The following is a 17,438-nucleotide window of genomic DNA, read 5'->3' as shown; positions in this document are numbered from 1 at the left end:
ATGAAAGATGCATGAAAAATGCAGTTTGTCTTGTGGAGTCTTTCCAAAGAGTCCGATTTAGTCCTGCCTCCAGTGTGATTGTGCAGGTACTTGTGTATCTCCTTGCTTGTGTTTCTTTTTTTTTTTTTTTTAAATTCAGCGGATTTTATTGTATTTATTCCATTACATTGTAATGTGCTGCTTTGTAGAATTGAGGCGTGCACTTTGTTGGAGAAAATAAAAAGGATTTTATTTGTTTGTATTTATTTCATTTAATTTGTCACGTCTGTATCGTAATTAGGCGACTAACTTGGTCTCCTCGAGTGAAGTAGATGTGTTAGTGTGTGTAGTTTCACTTTGAGGCCCGGGTGTCATGCTATACAGTGCCAGCAGGGAGCTCAGATGGGAACAGTTAATGATGTAAACCTTTATTGATTCTAAATATCATATTAGTCAATAACTTAATCCTAATCATGACACAGTGGATGTATTTTGTATACATGTTAGTCAAAGGTTAAGTATCATGAATAATATACTTGGTTTTTCATTTCAGTACCTTTTTAAAATGTGTGAAAATAGTTCCATGTGTGCCCAAAGTGTTTTCTGTATTTCTTTTGAAAAACTGCATTTTCAATACTTTAAATATTATATAAACCATTAATGATACAAATGTTAGTTGCAAGGATGTACAGATAAATTATCACACATTTCTGTTATTTTCCAAATTATAAACATAATTTTAAGTCGTTCTCCTTAACAAATATGTATCCAGCTGACGTGGTCCCTCTTAAACTTACAAAAGCTTGATTTACAAATCTTTAAGCATATAAGTGGAAAGAGAAAAATGTAAACATTTCATTTTGGCAGATTTGTTCACTTAGACATGTTAATAGACTAAATAGAACCACTTCATTATTACCTTCTGTAGATAAATATATGAGATTACAAATGTATAAACATTGAGTCACATAAATGATTGAACACAGAAAGGTAACCTAGTGGCCAGTGCTAGAGTCAATGGATTAATGAGCACAGATGCTGCATTCATCAGGATGGGATGGGCTGTGTGAGGCCTGGTCATGCATCAATGTGCTGATGATATTTTGAGTCTAAACCTAACTTGAGATGTGTATGTGCACTGACCTCATCATCTCAGCCAAATAAATTTACATTTACCATGTAGTGATTTCAATGCCTTTCTCAAGTTAGGAACTTATGATGATCACTTTCAATGTTTTTCAGCACTGTATTTTCTGCGACAGGCTTCTTTAACCACAAAAAAATAAAATAATCGACCAAACGCTCAATCAGCCAAAAAATACAATCGGTCAATTGCTCAAATCGATGACCAGGTGCTCATAGATCTGAGTTTTCCCTTTGAAACTGGAGGCCAGCAAGAACTGTCGGTTGTCTATGGAGACTGGAGAGAAGGCCCTCGGCGCCTGGATGTTCAGCTCCTGGAAATGGACAAACTCGCCCTTCTTGGCATCCCAGCGGTACACCTGTGTGAAAGAGTAATCACTGCCCAGGATGGCATACTGCCAGCTGCCCACAGAGAAGGGCTGGAACACCATAGAGCCACGAGAGGGCATGGTCTGCAATTCTCTAAAGAGGGCCCCGTCCCAGCGCATCACTTTGGAGTCACCAATGAAACGAGTCAGGCAGATATAGAGGTCGGATTTGACCTGGAAATGCTTCACGGAGTAGACGTCCTCCATCTCTGGGATATCAGTGCGTCTGTCAAACGCCTTGGAGTTTTTGTTCCACTGGTAGATGACCGGCCTCTGAGAGCTGCTGGACAGGATCAGATGAGGTTTGGAGGAAATCTCCATGTACTCCACATCGGTGTCCCGGTACCAAGGGTGGAGCGACTGGTGAGAGTAGAACCCATTACCATTCCACTTGTAGATAGTGGTGGACCCAGCCTTGGAGCTGTCTGCTATGATAAAGAAGGTTTCCCCGTCAATGCGGAAAGTCTCCACATCATTTGGTTTGCGGATTTTGACAATGTCAATGCCTTGAAGTTTGATGAACTTGTTGGCTGAGATGTCACGCTTGTAGATGTGTGAGCCACCAAACAGCTGAGCCACAATGATAAAGAGCTGGTTGTCAATGACCAGAGGTTTACAAATTACTGTAGATGCACCTGGTGAAAAATAAAAAGGAATAAAAACAATTCAGCCTCACTTTGTCTCAGATACTTGTCTCCATCTAGTGGTTCCCTTTTTAATATCACCACTGCTTACTCCTAAAACCACGACACAGTATACCTGACATTACTTATACTTACTGTCAATATCGTCAAAGTTTCTGAAGACCATTTCCACATGATCCCACTCTAGAAAGCTGCATTTCCCAGTGAAGGGCTGAGCAAACACTACATACTGGTCATCCCCGAAAGAAAACGCTTCCACTGATATGGATTCAAACTTCAGGGATTGGTAAGAAGCAAACTCTTTGACAGAAAAGAAAAGACACTTAGTAAGATTAACCAGCCAGGGGAAACTAAATAAAGAAATAAGGATAAATTTCACACGCCAGCATTTTCTGCACTCTACCTGTGGTGATACAGTCGAACGACTGTGGTGCCAGATCATTGATCTTCTTGTCCAGCTGTGAAGCTGGGCCTTTACAGTAAATCTGATCCACTGTGGCATTGGTGCTGTATATCCACTCCACCAGCCACTTCAGCTTACAGTCACAGATAAACTGGTTCCCCCGCAAGTCTCTGAAGGGAGAGAAAAAAACAAAACACCAGACTAACCTCCAATCCCCTCAAGCGCTAACAGGAGTGTTCTCAGCTTTGTGAATGGATTTGGTTTTTTAAAAAACCCAGTCACTGCAGTGTGACTGGTGGATTTGCTCTCTGGCCCACCACAGCTTCATTCTGTGCTCTCATTAATATCAAGAGGGATTATAAGGGAGAACTGAACATGTTCAGTAGGTGATAGATTGTGAACTATCTCTCTTCCTCGCTGCTGCATGTAATTTTAATGGTGTTAAAAGCACCAGCTGCCCACACGTTTTTCAAGCCTTGTGGAATGATACAATGTTCTGTTTATAGGAGATTGTACAGAAAGCTCATTGTCTACCACTGCATGCATTATACTGTACATGTAGCAACTATCCAGTTTCTCTATTTGTTTCCAGGTAATGTGGGATTTAAATTCATACTTACAGTTTTGTTAAGGCCTCAAGACCCTTGAATAAATCTTTGGGCAGAGTCTCCAGATTATTATAGGCCAAACTCCTGCATCATAAAAGAGGAAAAAATAAAAGTTGTTATGTGACAATTCATTAAATAGACTGATACTGGGACATGTTCTGCAGACTGTATGTTGATTTTTAAGAGGAACTTCTAGTGCGTTACAAAATCCAAATGTGGGTGCAGTTTATTCCTTGCAGAGGAAACGCAGAGCTCTGTCAAAGGGCTGGGGCACATATTGCCAGTCTGGAGACTGAACGCAGGAACATTTCTTATTGTTAGTATGAGGAAACATTAAGCTATTTTTAGCACAGTGTCCTCAGCCATTTTATAGCTTCCTCTGCTACGAAAAGTGAGAAAAGTACATTTTGCTGTTCAGGAAAAATGGTGGAGTTGTATTGAAACCATTTTCTCAGAGCTTTGTCTTAAATATCATGACATTATCTGCGTGCCTGTCATCACGTTTGGGTTTTTTTTAAAAATATATATCTTCTTGTTGAGTAAAAGAAATGTAAATGTAGATGTAAGTTTTATTTGCTGACATCAGTTTAGTGTGTAACACAAAGACTGTTTGGGGTCAGGCAGTGAAAGCGACAGGATTTGCTTTATAATCATAACAACAGCTGCACGGTGCTGAGGAACTTGTCTTGTGTGGCAATAACTGTAATAAACTTTGTCAGCATTTCGTTAGAACAGTACTTGCCTGCACCTGCAGACGGATTATACCACTTTCCACTGATACAGTGAAATCAATCATCACACTGACATTACATGATTACCGCTATATTGGTGATGAATGGCTTTGTTTTTTGGGGGGGTTTTTGCACAGAAGGGCAAAAATATATATATATATATACTCACAGATGCACTAAGGTCTTCAGTCCACGGAAAGCATGTGGCGATATTGACTTGATTTGGTTGTTTTCGATGAATCTGAAAAGGAGTTGAGTAAATGCATGAGGAAGGAGGCAGCCTTGTCTTTCAGGAACCATGTACAGAGGATGTTCGTGCCATCTACTCACAGATACTCCAGGTGAGGAAGACCAAGAAAAGCATCCTCATTTATAGATTCCAAGTTGTTGGCTGTGAAGAGGCTGTGCAGACAGACGCATAGTTACTATTTTACTATTCTGGTTAAGAAATTGGATAACTACAAGCTGTCTTCCAACATTTATCAGCGGTGCATTCAGAAAAGTGGGCCAGCCTGATGTGAAACCATTTCCTTTGCTTTTAATGATAACCCAAATACATCAAACACGAGGCTCAGTGCTCCACAGCTGCTCCCCATCAGGATTCCTGCAGTCTTACATGTTTATTTTGAAGGACACGGTGACTCCACCCCATGAGACTGGTTGTGGAGGGGATTCCCTCTTCAAAAGGAGGGATTCCCTGAAACCACACCTGATCCACAATGCAGATTTGTTTAAAGGCCAGATTTGAATAAATGCCCAGTAATGACAAGATTCTACCTTGACCTGAAAACAGATGTAGGGAAATAATTTGACTGGTTGAACTGGTTTAATTTGAAGGATTTATGTTTAAGCTCCCCAGGCCAATCTATCAACAGACTATATTTCAACATTCATCCTATGTAGCACCAGACTAGGGGAGATGTCTTGAACATTAAACATGGCGTTGATCACCTCACTGGGGACTGACAGCATGCAACACAGACTGAAGAACAAAAAAGCTCCAGAGAGATTTCTCACAGGAGATGCAGGGCAGGAGTGTGGATGAAGCTCTCTTTCGGGATCTCAGTGAATTCAGACTTGACGAATGATCTGAGGAGTGAAAACACGACAGGCAGACACAGAGTTTAGCCTTAGAGCACAGACTGTCTCATACATGCAGCTATCCTAGTGTGTTCCTTGGACAGATGCATCACTGTGCAGCAGCAGCAGCAGAGAATATTTCTGTAATAGAAAACCCTATTAAGAATTTAGAATAAAGCAATGGTTTGACTTACAGTGAGATGACATCGTATGGAAAGCTGCGAGGGATCAGTACTGCGCTCTCGCACAACGCGTTATCTTTGGTACATGTACATAATGAGGGACAGCGAGGCTGCTTGGCTTTCTTTCCGACCGCTACAAGTAAAACAGACGCCACCACCAGTAAGCCAAGCCACTGCGATCCTCTGGGCATCTTGCGTGTATTTTCCATTCTTGGGAACCACTGCGGCCACGACCTGCGCGTCGAAAAGCCCTACACATGAACCGGGGTCTGCGCTGTGGTTCCTTGTCCGCTTCTGCTGCTGCCTGAAGGCCAAGCGACGCGCCGTGTCCGCTCTTGTTTATCTCCGCCAAGTGTCGTGCGCCGTCACCGCCGCCGAATCCTCTGTGAGAGAAGATCAGATCTAATCAAATACGCGCGGAAGTGGCTAAAGCTCAGGACGCGCTGTGAGGGCAGGTGGGGATCCCAGCGGGAGCAGACAGCGCATCTCCATCCAAAACCACGCCTATGATTACGGCCAACGCCACACTCTCCGCGTCAAGCTCCTGGAGGATTCCGCCCAACGGGCAATTGAATTGTGCAGTTTTTCGTGAATCAGCTGGAGAAAACGAAGCCCCGACGTGATTGCTGCCTGTGGCGCAGACGCACACGGGCTCTCAATGCGGGAGGCGGGTGGGCAACCCGATGAAAATTAATTGTCATAATGGAAACCTACAGCTCCATTATTGGCTCGGTATGCCGCACTAGACTGCCATTACAAAGCACATGTGCATCATCATTATTACTGTTATTATTTATGCCATTAAGACTCTGGTGTTTTTCCTAAGTGGGCTCAGAGGTTTGCACAACCTGGATGTGTTTCCTGGTTAACACGCGGTTTCCATGGTGACTCGTGGATGCAAATCGTGGCTGCCCAGTGATTGAGGGGTGTGGGGAAGCCCTCCTGTCATCCTGGCATCTGCTCTGCCTCACTCAAATGAACCCCATCCCCCTCGTGTCCCTCACAGACAAAGGGCAGGTCAACAGTCATTTACTCTGATTTTCTGTAGAACAAACCCACATCATCAGTGACCAAGTCCTTTCTTGTTGATGGTTTATTTCTCTAAAGCATCTGCAGCTCTGGACCTCCGGTCTCTCTGTCCCTGATGTGATTACACTATTTGATATCATCTGTCTGTGTATAACACCATTTCGCCTGTAAAGTGAGGGATGGAGGAGTAAAACTATTACCAGTGAGATAAAAAAAAAAAAAATCTAAAGGAGACTAATAACATCTGAAAAGAAACATAGGCAGAGAAAATGTGAGCTTTGTGATGCTGGAATGGACAGAAAGCAACAAATGTCTTTTTTTTTCATGGACTTGGACTAAATGGCAAACACTGGATATTATTGTGCTGCAAGATGATGGGTCGTGTCTGTGCTTCATAAATGCCATCATTCATCACCAGAATAGAAAACACACTGTGCTGCAACTATTTGGCAACAGCTCTTGATATGCCTGAGTGCAATCTTCCTCACTTTTAATGGACTATTAGGATCAATGTTGTTTCTTTTCTGTATCTGATAATATTAATGCACACGACTTCATAAATAATGCCTCTGTGACCTGTCTCCTAGAGCCTCTTAGATGAGCTCAATAGTGAAGATAAGAGTCAGTCGTGGAGATAATGCAAGAAAATGAAAATGCTGCAGAGAACAACATTATATCCATGTTGCAGTTTTAGTTTATTGGATAAAATCTGATTTGCTTTTTTTTTGTTTCTTGTAGTTTTATTAAAAATAGTAGGCTGATCTTTTGTAGTCTCACTTTCTTCATGATAGTAATATTCTTCTTGGCACATCTATCCATCTAACAATTCTAACGCTAGGGGGAAACAGGCTGTGGTTGCGATTGAGGTTGGAAAATCAACTAAAATTGAAGACAGCTCGAATGCTCCGTTACGGGCCCCATAGCCAAAGTGGCTGCAAAGATCAGTTTGGACCAGCAGAACAGAATTCTGCATGGTGTTACTGACTGGGCTGTTGCCCTGCAACTCCTTTATGAGCTGCAATATAAACCAGCCTCCTGGATGGTGGCAACAACACAGAAAGAGGCTGTGTTTTTGACATTAACCTTATTGAATGCAGCAGTGATCACATCTGTGATGACTTCATCTCCTAAGTGTTTCTTTCCAGTGTCTGTGTACCATTTTGTCCAAATTTGGATGAACCCTTCTGTAGCTGCACAAAGATACTAGGGGTACAGCTACAGAATGAAACTAAGACATACAAGATATTTTGATAATCTTCCGGAAGAACAGGTGGCACAGACACGACTGAGGCATTTCTCAACACTCTGTGCAGTCAGGACCAAAGCTGCAGCTTCAACTTTCTTCCCAGTAACAGAAGGAATTGAGCGACTGACTGGGCAGGGGGATCCCTGTGGGCACTAATGTCTGTCATAAGCATTACAAAACCCCTGGCTCACCTCTTCAGTATATATACTGTGTATAGTGCAGTGGCAAAGTAATAGTTTAAATATTGTGTATAACAAGATTTGAAAAAACTCATGTTTATCATCAGTTATGTGTGATGCTATCAGAGTAGGAAAAGCAGCCATAGATGTGATATTATGATATAAAGATTCTGGCAATTTGAAGTAACTTCAGACTGACCAAAAGAGAACAAGTAGTGAAAACTTGCTGTAATGTGACCTCATTTCAAAACTTATCCTCTAGAGGGAAATGAATGTGTTTATCTCACAGGCCTGGGCCACTCCTGTTAGATAGCAGTGACAGTACATTTATCTTCTGACAGAACTGAGTGGATTGTTAACTGCTGCTTGAAGTTTAATTACTTTTGTTGGCAAGCAAGCAATGATTTTGTTAGTATGACCTGAAGATGAGACACAGTTGTGACAGATGACTTAGAAGGCAGTAATTTGACATTTTGGCAGAAACAGTATCTTTTAAATAAGGTGCTCTGGGATTTTACCCAAAAATAAACAAGTTCAAAGTGAATTTATAATTTCTGAACATCTGATTAATCATCCATCCATCATCTATACCTGCTTATTCCTTAACCAGGGTCACAGGGATCTGCTGGAGCCTATCCCAGCTCTCTTTGGGTGAAAGGCAGGGGTACACCCTGGACAGGTCCCCAGTCCATCACCGGGCCACATAGAGACAAACAACCTCACACACTCACACTCACTCCTATGGGCAATTTAGAGTCACCAATCAACCTGACATACATGTTTTTGGACTGTGGGAGGAAACTGGAGAACCTGGAGAAAACCCACGCGAGCACAGGGAGAACATGCAAACCTCACACAGAAAAGCTCCTGATGGGTTTCGAACAAAAAAGAAACGACTGAAAATCACAACATTTCAAAGGTTTATTATAAAACTAACCATCTTCACAGTGTCTGCTCTTACAAAGGTGTTTCAGTCTTAAAAGTAGTTTTATGCTTCTTCAGAAATTATTGCTTTTGAGTGAAATGAATGGAGTTTAATGAGTGCAACCAACATACTGCATGTTACACTGGAGGTATGTAGTCCATCGAGTCCTTCATGCTTTATGTACGTCTGCATCTTCTATTTGATTAGAGTGATAATCATGGATGTACTCCCTGGTCTTTTCTCAGCGGCACCACAGCAGAAGCACAGCACAGCTTAGGCCAGCAGTTCTTGACCAGGCAGACTGAGTACAGGATGGGATTGAGGGCTGAGTTGGCCAGTGTGAAAGTCACCACCCAGAAAAACATGGTGGAGGAGACATACAGGTGACCCAGGAAGTTTCTGGCCAGGATGAGGAAGGTGATGATGAAAATAGGGCTCCACATGATCAGGAAAGACAGCACCAGGACGAGGAGAGTGCGGAGGAGCTTCATGTCCTGGCGGGAGACCTGGTAGTCCACAGCGTCTCCAGACGGGGGCTGACCGGCTCGGTTTTGGAGCCTTCGCCGACAAGTTTTAGCAATCTGTAATACAATTTAAAACATATTTTAAAATAATAATTACATTTAGTACGGAGTGGTACATACAATTAATTCTTTTAATTCAATTTTTTAACGATGTGAAAAATACCTAGCGTTAAATGGCAAAACTTAAAATTAGTGGTTCCTTTTTCGGGAGTTACGACAGTAACGTAAGACGTCAACGTTTCCCTGGAGACGCCTGCACATGTTAACTTTGCCAGTCAACAAGTTAAATCCGACAGAGAAGCTAAGGAGTCGGAAAAATGCCAAACAAAGGTTAGTCATGTCACCCAGATTTATTTTTACTGTTTATTAACAAATAATTCATGACTTAGTTTTGTCGATTTTTCACGTGGCCCAACTAGTAACTTGAGAAACGCCATGTAGTTTTAGTAAAAACTCATTTCCAGGCATTGAAGTAGATAGAAATAAAACCATCACACAGGTGGTGGGAGGTATCAGGGTTTGATTTCTTTGGTCAAACGCTCAGCCTTAATTGACATTCTGTACTTTGAGATATATGATGTGGACTTTAGATATGATGAATCCAACTGTGGAGCCTGATTGATCCACATAGAGTAGCACATGGGGCATGAGATCCTTTATGTTTGTTTCCTCTGTGTCTCAAACATCCATAAAGCCTCCTGTGAGCTAGAATCAATGTGTCCTTATCTATTTTCTGTATCATTTTAATGTCCACATTGGCAGAACTGGTTGCCCAATGTAATATTGACAGTTGATAGTGCAAAGCTCTGAATCCACACACACAGGTACCATTTTCACCGTTGGTAATGAATAAAACACACGCACCTATGTTCCCACAAATGTCAGAGAAATGACTAATATTCACAGAGGGAACAAAGGGAAATGTCATTATGTCTGTAAATAAATGGGCATGAGTTGGCAAGAATTTATGAATGGAAGGTTAATACCAGTTCCTTCACACAAATTTACAACTCAGAAGAAAATGCTTATTAAATTGCAACAATATAATATATATATATATATGTGTACAAAAACGGCCAGGGCAAAGAGACAAGACAGGAAAGCACTTCTGTCATCAGTGACTGTCATTGGTCTATGGGCTGATGTGAGGTTGGTGATTTTCTACATTGTTCTTATCAAGTCACATGAAAACAAAACACTGAACAACAAATACTGGCTGTATAGAGAAAGACTCTTTCTTTACTATGCATTTTGAGTGAGTACTCAAAGTTCAGCTACTGTAAATACTCACTGAAACACAATATGTGTATTAATCTATAGCTAAAAATGTACCAACAACTGCAATATTTACTGCAGTTTTTTCTAAAATGTCTTACTATATTTGAGACAGATCTTCAACTATTTATATCTAGAGAAAAAATTATTGGGCATGGTCTGAGGGTGCAGTCACGTAGGTACTGACAAAATTACTTTTGGTCTTTCCAGAGGTAAGAAAAAGACAAAAAACAGCCTTATCCTTTGAAAATGTGTCTTGCATCCCCTGACACTTTTGCCAGTTATAATAAACCTACCTGCAATATTTTGCTGTAACTGACCACAATTATGAGTGCTGGGAGAAGAAAGGACAAGGTGGCAAAAGCTACATTCCACACAATCTCTCCAGTTGTGTCAGGCCACTTGAGAGTACAGATGTATAAAAGTTCCTGTGTAGAAATCCCCAAAAATATACAGAAAAACATGCATTAATTTCAGGGAAAAGGCAGGGTGCTTTTCTTTCATCCTTCCATTTTTCCATACCTGCTCAGGGACATCCACTTCTATCACTGTGAAGAACAAACTGAGGGGTAAGGCGGTAATTGCAGAAAAGACCCAGATGAACAGGAGCGTGGCAGTCACAGTCTTGGGGTTTAGAGCGGGCGCAGTCTGCAGCTGGAGGATAGCCTGGACCCTCTCCACACTGATGGAGGCCAGGGTAGTGATGGTGACACAGCCACTCATACAGATGACATAGAGCAAAATGTGACAGGCTGTATGCCCTAGTGTCCAGGACACAGTCCAGCGCACTGCTACGATCAATGGGATCATGCTGACGAACAACAAGTCAGCCACAAACAAGTTGAGGGTCAGGAAGGTCTTGTTGCCCAGCAGTTTACGTTCCCAGGTTACCAGGGCTGCAGCTCCTGTATTTGCTGCCACGGAGACCAGGAAGACAGTGGAGATAACCAGGGTCTCGACAACAGTGGTGGCAACATGATCAGAGCGGTGCAGATCAGAGAAGAAGGAAAAATAGGTGAAGTTTCCCAAGTGAAGTAAGTCAGTGCGACGATCCATAAAGGCAGAAAAGGTATTCACATCCAAGATGCCAACTGATTTCACTGTGGTGCCTACCAGATGAGTCAATAGGGAACTGAAGCTGATTAAGGCATTAAGTAAAAGCAGGGATGAGGGCGGTGACCAGCTTTTTTTTTATGCTGTTTGCTCCAGCTGCCTCCTGAGGGGAAGTCAAATATGTTCTTTGTGCTTTTGTATAGATAAACATGATTTTACCCTATACTGCTGCAATGTCATTGTTTTTTTTTTTTTTTTAGCAAAGAAATTTTTCATAGCCAATTATTTGCACTTTTCCAACAGTATTAAACAGACTTGAATACTCTTCATTACCTCTTTTGGAATATATCTACATTTACTGACAGCATAGTACAGTTTGTCTATGACTGTGGTTGATTGGACTGCACTGTGGATTAACATCTTCATTCAATGCATCTGCTGAAAAATAATAATCTAAATCAAAAATGAAATGTTCACATGTAATTAGGTGCTACTTTGTTTAATCTGTGCATTCAATTTGCTTCCTGAGTGGTGAATGGGTAACTTATTAGAGGCTGCCCTAAAAATTGGTTTTTCACCTCATAGAAACCCTGCAGGGATAGGTGTGAAATCTTTAGGAAAAGGTACAATTACCTTCAGTCATGTGTTTTACAAAAATGCACACATTTTTTCTTTGAATGTGATTTTTTTTCATGTGTGGTACTAGCAATTTCAGACTCAATAAGCTAAGGCAAATTAATTCATTTACACAAGTTGTATTGAGCTGGTTTGAAAAGTGTGAGGCTTAAAACAGAAGGACCGAAGAGCAGCATGGTCAGACAAAGTGTCACCCAGAATAATAAATTTATTCTTTAAAAATATTTACGAACACGACAAAGAGTTGACAGCCATGGTAGCAGCTGTGCTAGACTGCTTAGACACAACAGTGCCTTGAGCTAAATACCAGTGTCAGCATGCTCACAGTGATGATGCTACAAGCTACATGCTAAACAAGCCTGTTAACATGCTATCATTTGCTGGCTAGCAATAGTCTCACTGTAGATCTGAGGCTGATGGGAAAGCAATAAACAAATCATTATCCAAGTCAGAACAATTAATACCTTGAATATTTGTAGCAAACTTCCATTCAATACCTGTCCAGATATTTGGCCAAATTTTGATGATAATTCATCCAACAGTTGAGATAACATAAGCTAAGAACACCTTCAACCACTGAACACTGCACTTTATTAAAATAATGTGTACCTCTGACTGAACAGTATGGATGAAAAAATAATCCATATTACATGAGATACAGAACTAAAGAGATCTAGAATTAACGAGATGAGATCTGAGGTTTCAGCCCCAGCTCAGACGAGACAGATATCTAGGTGGTTCATCAGTTCTCTATAGTGACTGGCAGCATACTCAGCCTGGCAGCCGGGACACTCCAGGATGCTTTCGTTCAGCCAGCTGCTGTTAGGGGAAGATGTCAGGCTGTGTGTGGAGAGCTGGGAGGGTGGGTGTGCCTCTTCACATGAGTTGCAATCCTGATGGTCTCTCTAATACAGTATCAATGGAGTCATTTATCAGTTATGGTTAATGAGGCTTTGGCTGATTATGTCTGCTTAACATCATCATCACTGTCAACCAACAAAACTTCAAGCTGCACTAATAAACTTTTTTTTTTAATCAAAGGAGGGTCAAAAAGACTGAATCACCTTTACAAATTCAGACAATTATTGACGTTGCAGTTGTCTTTTTATATAAGGAGCCTTGAATCATTATTCCGGTTTTCTGGCCAACAAGTTTCCTCTCCTTAACCGTTTCAAACCCGCTAGAAACTAGTATCAAACAGCTGACAGACGAAGTTAGTAAGTGAACATAGTGGAGCATTTAGAAGCATCAATCATCAGGATATGTAAATAAGCATGTTACTAAAAGACATTTATAAGGTAATTATATGCCAGTGTTTTATTTTCAGCTTATGGTGCTGTCCTGAAGTGTCCAATAAAAAATCTATTAATGCAGCTTAAAGTTCCAGCACTATTACTAATTACAAATCTAGTCCTTTGCTCTATTCATGCCAACCTCTGACTCTTTTGTCACATGGGCTTTAGTTTTTTGCAGCGTCTTCAGGACTCTGACCATTTGCTTTGTTAAATATGAACAATCCTGCCTCTTATCCTCAAGGTCTTGTGCAGAAATCTTGATCTAAAATTAAAAAGGGTGCCATTGCAATAAAATATTTTATAGGTGTAAGCAGGTTTTTAAAAAAGTAAATAAAAACACTTTCCTTTGCTTATGTGAGGACTAATATCTTCCCTTTAGAATAAAAGAAAATAAGTAAAAAAGGTACGGCATGCCCACTGTTGTCAATCCTACTCTTACATGTAAGTTACCTGTGCCATCATTAAAAGTGGGTACCTTCAATTTCCAATTAACAATAAGGATTTATTAAAACACTACAATGAATGAATGAAGGAAGTGAGTGTGCCTGTAATACCTGTCGCTCCAGCTCTGCAATCTTTTCCTGGTCTTCATGATGACGATTTAACATAAACTTCTGAAAAAGATTTGCCTGACAAGGGCTTATTTTAGTTGCCTTTTTCCTTTGTTTGACAAAGTTAACAATTTTAACCCAAACCTAGTGAACGAAATGTCCAACAAAGACATACCTGCAGCTCAAAGTTAGCCGACTTTCGTTTTGCCTGATCCAGTCTGCACTGGAGGTCTTTGGTCTCATCTTTCAGTCGCTGCTGTTCTTCCTCAGGGCAGTGGTGTTGTTTTGGTGCACATTTTCTGTGCATTGTTTCAGTCTGCAGCAGCTGTTTGAGCTCTTCCAACTCCTTCTCCTGTTCTTTGCCCCTACACGTCAACCAGTCTGTCATGTTGCTGACTACCATCCTAACTTTAAGCAACATTGAACAGGACCTTATTATTATATTATCAGACATACCGGTTTTGGGTTTTTATCAGTTTCTGGTTGGTCATGTCAACTTCCTCCCTGAGTACCTCCAGCTCATCTTTGGCTTTCTGTAACAGTCTTTCATAGTGCTCTTGCATCTCTTGGATTAGCTCCTTGTCTGTAGTGAGAAGCAGACAATACGAGTCAAGAAAAACTGCACATTCACATGAACAATGTTACATACAGCTTTACACATACAGTAATAAAACACAGGATTCTGAAAATGCATCTCATTATTCTGTCATTGCAGGTAATTCCAGGGCAATCTCAATATCTTAAAAACCTTGTTGTGACAGTCTGTTGCCCCTCATTGCCCTACTGCTGAGTGCCTACTGCCCACTGTCCCTCTGACTCACCATCTGAATGGTCTTCATTGTGCTGCTGTGAGTGGGCCTGATTGGCTTCATTCAGCTGCTTCTCCAGCCATAACATTCTGGCCAGAATTGCCCTCACATAGGCCTCTCTCTGCTGGTCATACTCCAGCCACTGCTTGTTCTTCTCCAAGGCCTCGGGGGATTGAATAAAAGAATGAAAAGCACATAACAGAGAAAGACAGACAGAAGGTTATGCCAGGAGGACGGCACCAAAGCACAGACACTGCGAAAGTCATATACACTGTACAAAGGCACATGCCCTCCCTCAGAAACAAATGTGCATACACACAAAGTAGAGAGTCAAACAAAACCACAAATAAAGAAAAGTTGATTAAGTGCTGATGGAAAAATACAAACAAAAGAGACCCTTTCCAGCTGTGCAGCAACAGCAAAGTGCTTACAATTTTCAAATGATTTTGGAGCTCTGGTACACTGGTGGTGGAGGCCATTTCCTCTGTCTTCAAATCCTAATGGACAACAAGAACATATAGCAGAAGAATACACATATATGAATGAGCAACCCATATTATGACTCCTCCAGCTGCTATAATAAATGAAACTGCTGACTGGCATGTCATCAGGACACACATAGGTACAGTCAAATATAAAAGTCTAAATGCTAGTTCTATAAAACATCTACAACAGTGCTGTAATGGCTTTGACATGATTTGTAAGGGGAAGTCTGTTTTTATAAAGCATTATATTCCTCCTGTCAACTGCCTCTTGTTTGTTCATGTGGATGTAAGATACAACTGGAACAAAAAAAGCCACTGCTGCCATCTAATGGTGTAAAAAGGGTAAGAGATGAGAGGCTCTTAAATGATAAAATGAACAATAGCTGAGTTTAATTTAAATGCAACAGGAACAGTTTCTGTACAATCCCCTATTATGAATACCACATATCAGAAATGAACCCTGTTATACCTTCTCTCTAGCTAGTTTGTTCTCAAGATACTGGCATCTAGCTGAGACAACTACAAGCTTGTTCTTGATTTCCTCGATCTCTCTGGCATAACTGGCTATGCTTCTCTTTGTTTTCATGTTCTCTGTGATCTTCTCTGTCAAAGGGTTCCTGCCTCTGTTGCTCATCTGCTCTGGTGGCAAAGCAGTCTTCTCATCCTTGGTCGGCGGCGGCTGAGAACTCTCCAGCCTTATGGTTTCAAGTGAGAGGAATCTCTGCAGACAGACACAGAGGAAAATGTGGTTTCTGTAATGCTTAGCTACTGTAAAGCCCTGTCCTAAATAAAAGAAACTTCAGTTCTCATTGAAAAAGATAAGATAAGATGAGATAAACTTTATTCATCCCCAAAGGAAAATTCAGGTAGTGTTGTAGTTAATAAGTCAGTAGTAAGAGTAGTCAGTAGTCAGTTTACTACACACAGGTGTGACTAACCTTGACAAATGTTAAAACAAAACAAATTGTTTAATTTAGGTTACCTCTATTAGCCGGTAATATTCTGAATGCTGATGGGACAGCTCAGCCAGGGTCTTCCTCAGATAAGCATTCTGCTTCCTCAGGCCGCTGACCATACCATGATCTGGGTTGAGCTTTTTCTTGCGGAAACCCTTATATTTGGAGGCTGCCATCTTTTGAATCTGCTCACAAGTATTACAAGAGACTGAGACAGAAAAACTACAACTTGAACCATGTGTGGATATACAGTTTCAAACATAAACATTCTGAATGGGTCTCAGTTTATTTCCTTTGACTTGCTGACACTGACAAACGCATCAACTGGAGAAGTGACTCAAGTCTGTTTGCCAAGTAATTCAGAAGAGAAAGAAAAAGATTTTGAACAATTTTGAACAATCTAATAAAGTCCAAAACCACTGTGATGATAACATAAACTTATGTTAGTACCTGCTACTAAGTAGGCCTACAACTGAGACCTTCTGAATTAACGTTAACTAGTTCATTTCATACATCTTCTCTCTATTGCATAACTTTAACACCAAACAGCTTTTTCTCGGTAGCATACTTAACATTAGGATGGGAAAAACTGGAAAAACCTATTGGATGCTTTAGTTTCTCAGCTAATAGTTAAATACCGTCCAATTAAACAACGATTTTATCGTTTATCTTATCATTAACTTATCACCCCCCGAGGCTGCTTTATTTACTGATACCACAAACGGTTAAGTTAGCACATAGGATGCTATCATGCTAAATATGATCCATGCTGTGGAAACAGTTTTTGCGTTGCTAACGTTATAACTTTCCTTCCAACACTTTCAGTCATAGTTCAGCCTGTTTTAACTTTAACCTGCACATGAACATAAACCCGAAATGTAGCTAAATGTTAACTAAGCTAATGTTAACATTGGCTAAGCTAACACGTTAGCTACAATACTGTTAGCTGGGGTAATCATATTAATGTTTAGATTACTATACTAGCAAACTAATCTTCAATCTTAAAATATTGTTCTTTTGGAAATAATCTGCATCTTAATTTTCTACTCTTACTTTTTCATGGACGTCACTGTAGTAATGTAACTCAACGTAATTACCTCAGAAAGGAGAGAGGACAGTACAATTACTGTGGTCCCTTCACGGACTCCGGGAAAACTCAGCCGCTTAGCCACCGTTAGTGAAAAACAACCTTCATTAACTCGCAGTACATCGTCACGTGTGCAAAGTTTTTATAACTCAATAACATGTATGCTTAGGTTGTTTTTATATTTCATCAGGGTATGCATTCTTCCCTAATGCATTTAAAACATACTGGCGAGTTGTTAGCCTCTTTATTT

The 17,438-nt window shown here is 40.7% G+C and overlaps 3 protein-coding genes across 4 annotated transcripts; all 3 read right to left on the bottom strand.

Annotated features, from left to right (window-relative positions):
• Positions 1-386: 386 nt before the first annotated feature.
• LOC113132181 (leucine-rich glioma-inactivated protein 1-like) lies at positions 387-5,762 on the bottom strand. Its single transcript, XM_026310119.1, has 8 exons — positions 5,151-5,762; positions 4,894-4,965; positions 4,207-4,278; positions 4,046-4,117; positions 3,158-3,229; positions 2,538-2,707; positions 2,270-2,434; positions 387-2,125 (listed from the first exon to the last, which is right to left on the bottom strand). The coding sequence occupies exons 1-8, from the start codon at positions 5,345-5,347 to the stop codon at positions 1,308-1,310; spliced, it is 1,638 nt and encodes a 545-aa protein (XP_026165904.1). The 5' UTR covers positions 5,348-5,762; the 3' UTR covers positions 387-1,307.
• Positions 5,763-8,732: 2,970 nt separating this feature from the next.
• Positions 8,733-11,458, bottom strand: LOC113132012 (free fatty acid receptor 4-like). The gene is made up of 3 exons (XM_026309806.1): positions 10,839-11,458; positions 10,613-10,744; positions 8,733-9,098 (listed from the first exon to the last, which is right to left on the bottom strand). Exons 1-3 carry the CDS (start codon positions 11,370-11,372, stop codon positions 8,733-8,735), a joined length of 1,032 nt encoding a protein of 343 aa, XP_026165591.1. The 5' UTR covers positions 11,373-11,458.
• A 628-nt stretch (positions 11,459-12,086) lies between these two features.
• On the bottom strand, positions 12,087-17,237 carry LOC113131873 (centrosomal protein of 55 kDa-like). 2 transcript variants are annotated; one of them, XM_026309606.1, is made up of 9 exons: positions 17,199-17,237; positions 16,128-16,286; positions 15,615-15,866; positions 15,092-15,157; positions 14,673-14,823; positions 14,308-14,434; positions 14,027-14,216; positions 13,855-13,929; positions 12,087-12,910 (listed from the first exon to the last, which is right to left on the bottom strand). In XM_026309606.1, exons 2-9 carry the CDS (start codon positions 16,275-16,277, stop codon positions 12,719-12,721), a joined length of 1,203 nt encoding a protein of 400 aa, XP_026165391.1. In that variant the 5' UTR covers positions 16,278-16,286; positions 17,199-17,237; the 3' UTR covers positions 12,087-12,718. The 2 variants fall into 2 exon arrangements, with proteins under 2 accessions (XP_026165391.1, XP_026165389.1); XM_026309604.1 differs by lacking the exon at positions 17,199-17,237 and adding an exon at positions 17,155-17,184.
• Between the last annotated feature and the right edge of the window lie 201 nt (positions 17,238-17,438).

The sequence above is a fragment of the Mastacembelus armatus genome, chromosome 15, assembly GCF_900324485.2.
Source record: "Mastacembelus armatus chromosome 15, fMasArm1.2, whole genome shotgun sequence".
In the NCBI taxonomy this organism is placed as follows: domain Eukaryota; kingdom Metazoa; phylum Chordata; class Actinopteri; order Synbranchiformes; family Mastacembelidae; genus Mastacembelus; species Mastacembelus armatus.
The sequence above is the reverse complement of the archived record's forward strand: the minus strand, read 5'-3'. Positions and strand labels throughout refer to the sequence as shown.